General features: G+C 41.1%; 1 protein-coding gene across 3 annotated transcripts in view; it reads right to left on the reverse strand.

The window, feature by feature from the left end:
- Positions 1-152: 152 nt before the first annotated feature.
- Positions 153-7,462, reverse strand: part of Abca9 (ATP binding cassette subfamily A member 9) — a 73,653-nt gene continuing 66,343 nt past the window's right edge. For all 3 annotated transcript variants that reach the window (XM_005350663.3, XM_026780699.1, XM_026780700.1), the window contains 5 exons: positions 7,024-7,143; positions 6,689-6,829; positions 5,561-5,640; positions 2,267-2,322; positions 153-1,768 (listed from right to left, as the gene is read on the reverse strand). In XM_005350663.3, coding sequence (XP_005350720.1) covers positions 1,670-1,768; positions 2,267-2,322; positions 5,561-5,640; positions 6,689-6,829; positions 7,024-7,143 — 496 coding nt within the window. In that variant the 3' untranslated portion in view covers positions 153-1,669. The remainder of the gene's footprint in view (positions 1,769-2,266; positions 2,323-5,560; positions 5,641-6,688; positions 6,830-7,023; positions 7,144-7,462) is intronic.

Raw genomic sequence — 7,462 nt, forward strand, 5'->3', positions numbered from 1 at the left:
AGTAGTGCAGGGGTAAGGGAGGGGAGCTATAGAAAGTAGTGCAGGGGTAAGGGAGGGGAGCTATAGAGAGTAGTGCAGGGGTAAGGGAGGGGTACAATAAAGAAGTATCAACAAAAACAAAAGACATATGAAGACACCACAATAAAGCCCATTATATTTTTATTTCATTTTTTGTATGCTCTGAGTATAGGTATGTAGACACATGCATGACACCACATGTGTTTGGCAGTCAGAAAACAACTTGAGGGATGGTTCTTCTACAGTCCCCAAGATTGAACTTTGTTCACCAGGCTTAAAAGGTCATCAGCCTTCACTGTTAAGCTGTTCTTCTGGCCCCAAGTAAAGTGCTTTTAGGTATTGACTTATATCAATTCGTTTGTCGTTTCCAAGGCCAGGTAAATCAGTAGGGCCAGCATTAATGTCTCTTTTTAAGAATTAAAGACTTGAAGCCTTTGTCCAAGATCTAGGTTCAAGATCTAGGGCACAACTTCTCATGACATGACGGCAGTTCATGTTCACATGCAGAACACACAACCCTATAATCAAGGTCGACTTTTTCTCATAACTGCCTGTAAATGTTTGGATAACTGGTAAAAATAAAGGTAGTAAAAATCTCATAGAGTTTATGGCAGTTGTACTGAGGTTACAGTAGATAGAACTTAGTATACATAGACTTGATAAATAAAGACTTGCAAAGCTAGTCCTTTTGCCTAAAAATATACATTTGCATCATTTAAAAAAGTCTAAATTTCAATCAGAGATGGCTAGTAAAGTACCTTAAGAAAATATGATAAATAATTGGCCAGAAAGTCAATTATGACATTTTGCTCTTTGTTAGACTGTAAGTATGTAATCTTCCAGTTTTTATGTGTATGTAATTTTACATGTTATTTTACAAAAGCAAAATTTTATTATGAAATTTCTCTTGTAAATATGTTTGTCAACTACTGCTAAATAACTCTGGAATCTAAAAAAAAAATAGAAAGGTAAAAAGCCCCAAGGCAAAATGTAGATGAAGAGAAACTTGTTAAATTAAGTTATAAGAGCTAGTGGACAAGCATAAGATAAAGTTGAGTATCCATAATTAAAAAAAAAAAGTCTAAATTTCAGAAATAGTTCAGATGTGATGTAACTATGCACTCAGTCATTTAATGACTGCAAGTATTTACTCCCACAAGTTTAAAGCTGTTTTTGTAGTCACAATGGACAAAACCCTTCTCTGTAACCCAAAGTATACAAACTGTCAATGTGGCTCACGAAAAACAAATACCATGCTGTTGGGAAGTCGACGATCTTCTCCCTAAAATCAATGTTGTTTAAACCATACCTTACCTAATCAATAAGGAAAGAAAACAGTCAGTGTTTTGAAATTCGGGGGTGGAGGGGAGAAGGTCAACCAGTCTCTGCAGCTGACTCAGAAACTACTATTATAAATGCATTTAAAAATTCCATACTGTGTGAACCACGACTTGGTTGAGGGGGCCCTGGCTGTGTGTTCTAACTTGTTCTTACTTTGGTCACCACTGTCAGAAATATTACTCGGGGAGATTCTGACATGGGTTTCAAAAATACTTAACACTACATCTGAGATAAGTAAGACACGTCGATGCTGCTGAATGCTGCCTTTAAAAAGGACGTGAACTTGAAGACAAACAGAATATTTGAAACTTTAAGGCTCTTCCTGTGGGAGGAGCTTCCACTTCACAGAGGAGTCTAGTTCCTCATCCAAGTCATCCAGCTCCTGCTCCTTGGAGAGCTCCAGGAAGACCTGCAAAAGAGAATGAATGAAGAAAGAAACGAGAGGCGCACCATCCTACCTTCTACCTCTGCAAATGATGCGAAGATTTGTGTGTTCTTCCTAAGATTTGCGTGTTCTGATTTTTTACTTGGATGCAATGTGTATGCATGCATGCCCACATGGATGTTGGGATGTGTGTGTGCAGGGATCTCTGACTGTCTGGAGTAGATGTCACATGTCTTCTTCAGTTGCTCTCCACACTATATTAAAGAGGCGCGGACTTTCAATTGAAACCTAGAGCTCTCCAATCAGCTAGTCCATCCAGCCAGCTTGCCCTAATTAAGGATTCTCCCTCCGCATCCCTGGTGTTAGGATTACGGGAGTCAGCTGTGCTCACGTGGCTTTTGTGTGGATTCTAGGGATTCAAACTATGGTCCTCACACTTATGCAGAAAGTGCTTTATCCAATGATCCATCTCCTCAGCTATTGACATTTTTAGGATGATATACAACCACTAAAATTACCCACCTGCTCCAGAGTGGACTGTGAGAGGCTGTATTCTTCCAAGTCAAAGTTCTCTTTCACTATGTAAGGATGAATGTCCATTAGAAGCTCATTTTTTTTCTCAAGGAATTTCACCAATTCATGTACAGAAAGAATAAACAAATAATGAAAATATAAGGTAATAACTATTTTGAGTTAACTACTGGAAATTAAAGACATCATTTAGTCACATAAAAAGATAGAAATACCGTCCTGTTTCCTTAGAGTTTTGGCAAAGGCAGTAGAAGATGAAAAAGAAGAACAAGAAATCCTAGAACACCAATCTGAAATAAAGTTAAAACATGATTCTCTTTCTGCTGGAAAATTCCCATGTGCCTCTTACATCTGTCCTTCTTTTTGTCCCAGAGGCTAGTGGTAAGTGTCATGTCCCAATGGGGTTTCAACAGGAGGGAAAAAAGAAAGAGGGGCCGTGGCACTTCTTCTTTCACTCCCTCCGTGGCACTGGGTCTCAAGGTGATAAATTCCCCACCACTCTGCCCCAGGCTGCGTCTTTCTCTCTCTTCAGATCTAATGGCAATGATAACCATTGTGCTTATCTATACTCTCTAGATGATGTACTGTGTTCCTGTACAGAAGTGATAACTACAGTGCCCATGGTCAGCCATGCTTGTTGCTGTGTTACTTCTTTCTTCTCTTTCCACTCTACCACAGGCAGCCTCCTAACATCAGCTTATAAGACAAGGAGAGAACAGAAGAAGCGAGATTAAATAAAACCATGCACCCGAGGCAAGTATGGCCTGAGAGAGATAAGATCCTAGAGTTGTGCTAGGGTTTTCATTGTCCACATTTGTTCTGTTGGTATGAAAAAATAAATCTATATGGATGACCATGGAGCATGCATTGTTCGTGAAAAATTCTGAGTCTAGTTCCTTCAATAAATGTATCGAAGCTGAGAATATAATGGTGTCTAATGACACTTGAGGAAATGTTAATTAGATGCCTACATTTGACACTTTGTATTCTCTTCCCAGAATAAGGTAGCAAATTGGCATTAAAGATTGTTTTAAAATACCCCCAAATGTGAATCTCAGTGCTAGCAAATTAAATAAAAAGAAAGGAATACAAGTTAGAAAAGGAATTGATGAATGCATAAATATCAGAAGGCACTGAAAGAGAAGCTTTACAGTATTTCAGGGAGTCAGCCTTCCTGGAACATCAATTCTGTTGATACTTATCTATTTCAAAATACGTCCTGTTTATAAGATCTCCATGGAATCCATCTTATCATCATGATGCAAACCTAGCAACCAGGCCAAAATGAGCCATACTGGAAAATAGACCATAGCATAAGAATGTACAGGAAGCTGAGAAAAGAACCATTTATCAAGAAGACAGAAGCTGGAAAGTGTGAGTCCTCAACAGAAGGCAGTTGGCAAGACTGATTGCACAACACAAGAAGAGGAATACACCAGTGTGAATCTGGAATGTCCTTCACAAGCTATCCAAATAGTCCTCAGTTTGTGAAACTTACTTGAAAGCTGGGTAGCCTTTCAGAGATAGGACCTGACTAGTGTCCGTCACTACGGATGAGCCTCGGAAGACTGATTGCGCATTCTCTTTGCTCTGGCCTGTTTACTCTGCTTCTGGTCTGACACAATGATGTGAGGAGCCCCAGTAACGTGCTCCCAACCTACAGAGATGTCCCATCACGCTTTTCTTGCTATTATGAACGGAAATTGTCTGAAATCATGTGCCAAATTAAGCTTTTCTACCATAAGTTGTTTCTGGTAGATATTTGGTCACAACAACACTGAGCTGATACAGAAATTGGTACCAGAAATGGGGTCCATTTCTGTGACTAAACATGACCATTTGGTTCTCAGACCTTTGAAACTAGCTTATGGGAGGAATGTGGAAAGGGTTGGGAAAGGGGCTAGAAGAGCCCTGAATTTCTATAAGCAGAGCTTCTGGTGGAAGACCCAGATGCCAGGAGAAACGCAGCTGGTAAACATTGTACTCATAAGGTCTCAGATGCAAAGGAGCCCTCCACTGGGAGTTAGCTTTGAAGTCGTTTGTATGACTTCTGGAAAAGATGTCTGCTACAGTCTGTGTCCTGAGAATTGAGTGAGGCTACATTCACTCAATAGACTGATTAGGTTGGGTGGAGAAAATTTTGAGACAAAACAGCATTCAGAACACAGCGTAACTATTGTTTGTTGCTTTTAGCCAATTTCACATTCAGAGCACAGCGTAACTATTGTTTGTTGCTTTTAGCCAATTTCACATTCAGAACACAGTGTAACTATTGTTGTTGCTTTTAGCCAATTTCACAATTAGAGAGAGAGAGAGAGAGAGAGAGGAGAGAGAGAGAGAGAGAGAGAGAGAGAGAGAGAGAGAGAGAGAGAGAGAGAGAGAGAGAGAGAAAGAGAGAGGAAGAAGTGGAATAAACATTTTGGAAAAGTGTGCATTGTGGGTGCCTTTAAAGTGACTATGTGCTAAAAGTGGCAGGCACATAGGAGGGGGATACAAAATTCTGTACGTGATCATCTCTTGGCAAACATACTAGATTCTGACATGGAGCTACAAGAGTTAATGTAACTTACCCTGTGTGTTTGGGGCTTGCTTTTCTGTAATCTATGCTTGCTATCCTTTGGTTACTCCTTTAAATAGGAATATTTTCTCTGAGCCATTATTTGATGGATGGATGTAGTGTTCTTTTTTATTATTTTACCGTGGATCACATATTGGAGTTTGCCTTGAGTCTGATAAAAGGCTTTTGAACAGTATAGGGACTTTTAAGAATTATGCGAACTTTTGATGTTAGACTGAATGTATTTTGCATTATGAGATGAACATGCTAAATTATTTCTTGTTGAGAATCACTGGATTAAATAGATGTCCTACAATTTATTAATTATATATCATGAACATTCTATAATTTTTAAAGCTTTTTTGTTTTTTATGTGGGATATCCTTCTGTATATGGGTTGCTTTTACTGGTTGATGAATAGAGCTGTTTTGGCCAGTGGCTTAGCAGAGTAAAGCCAGGCAGGAAATCCAAATAGAGATATAAAGAGAAAGTAGGTGGAGTCAAAGTGACACACTGGAATCTTACCGGTAGGCCACTTACGTGGTGATACACAGATTAATAGAAATGGGTTAATTTAAGATGTGAGAGTTGGTTAGTAAGAAGTCTGAGCTAACAGGTCAAATAGTGCCGTAATTAATACAGTTTCTGTGTGATTATTTGGTTCTGGCCTGCCAAGACGAACAAACAGTTTCCATTTACGAGTGTTCATGGTTTGAACATTCACTTACATCTCTCCAGGTGGAAGAAAGCCTGTGATAAAGGTCGCACATCTTCAACAGGCAACTTATAGACCATCAGAGAGGAGTATCTGTGAAGAGAAGGAGGATGAACACTGGGGATTCACGGTTGTACCCTCTGATGCACGCATGTCTGAATACGACAAACAATCCTGTCAACTATTTGTGTAAATGAATGTCCTTTCTTTTCCTTTTGGTTTTTCAAGACACGGTTTCCCTGTGTAGCTCTGGTTGTCCTGGCACTCACTTTGTACACCAGGCTGGCCTCAAACTCAAGGGTTGGGATTAAAGGCGTGTGCCACTACTGGCCAGCATAAAGCTATCTTATGACTTGGAGATGGCTGCAGTTCCAGAGCTCTTTGTTCAGGAAGAAATCAGTCCGCAAGGAAGAAGACTGGGACAAAAGAGGAAATCAGTAGCAAGATGCCTTAAGAAGGGAGGGAATAGGATCGTCCTTCCATCTTAGGAAGAAGAGAGTGTCTAAGCAGAAACACTAGTTATTTGGTATCACCTCATCTACTTGTGCCTCAAGAACCACCACTAATACAAATGCTGAGAAACGCCATTCGTGGATTCTGAGGTGTCTGCTACCACCACGGAGCTCTCTCAGGGCACCCCCTTTAATATGATGGTTTGACCCTCTGCCAAAGGCGACTGAGATAATATAAACACCAGCATACAATAGTACGCAGCTTATTCCAAAGTCCTGCAAATGCTAATTCCCTCACAAGAGCCAGCCTCCAATGAGCAATTTATTGTCTTGGTTATTTCCTGTGAAGCCCTGGGAACAGAGGGTTTCTCTTAGTAACGAATGTACTCACATTTACTGAAGTTAAAAACAATGCCGGGCGGGCGGTGGTGGCTCACGCCTTTAATCCCAGCACTCGGGAGGCAGAGGCAGGCGGATCTCTGTGAGTTCAAGACCAGCCTGGTCTACAAGAGCTAGTTCCAGGACAGGCTCCAAAGCCACAGAGAAACGCTGTCTCGAAAAAACAAAAAAAAAAAAAAACAAAAAAAAAACAAAAAAAACAATGAGAAGATAGAACTGTCACCTCTTCTCATCTTTCTATAAAGCAAATACCACCCAAAACAAAGATTAAAATAATGCAGGTGTATTACCTTTCCTGCCGAGCAGCCTGGGGGAAAAGCGTCATGATCTCCGTGTTGAGGGACTCCACTTGTGTGAGGGTCTTCACCTTCATCTCCAGCAGGTAATCTTTGCCGAATTTGCTTTTCAGATGTTGGATAGAACCTATACATCTGGAGATAGATAGGAGGAGGCTAAAGTATAGCAAGGCAAGAGAACTATCTCTGGCCATCGCAATTCATTATCTGGGTGTCTGGGGCAGGGCCAGGCAGAGACCGGCACAGATTCTCCAGCTTGCCACAGTGGACAGTGTTCTTTTATCACAGAAGGCAATCCGGAGCCAAAGGCAGGCCTGACTGGTACTCACCTCAGCCTCCCAGACACCATGATGGCCACGCGGTCACACACAGCCTCCGCCTCTGCCATGTAATGGGTGGTCAGGAGGGCGCCCCTCTCTGTGTTCGTAAAGGTGGCCCGGATCGCCTGCCTAGAGTCAGGTCAGGGGAAGCAGCTGATATAAAGAGAATTTTCAAGGTATCGCGGAACCTTTTAAAGATGTTTCTATTAGCACACATGCGAAACAAGAAGGGCATCCAAGAGGAACCAAAACCAAAATATTTTTTGTAGGATTGACAGATAAATAACCTCACTTTTGGTTGGGTATATAATTTAGAAACGGTTTGGGGCTGAACACGGAGGTTGATACTGAAGAAAAAGATGCTCTCAAAAGTGCTGAACAGCAGGCCAGGCGGTGGTGACGCACGCCTTTAATCCCAGCACTAGGGAGGCAGAGGCAGGCGGATCTC

Source organism: Microtus ochrogaster, chromosome 7 (assembly GCF_000317375.1).
Source record: "Microtus ochrogaster isolate Prairie Vole_2 chromosome 7, MicOch1.0, whole genome shotgun sequence".
Classification (NCBI taxonomy): Eukaryota; Metazoa; Chordata; class Mammalia; order Rodentia; family Cricetidae; genus Microtus; species Microtus ochrogaster.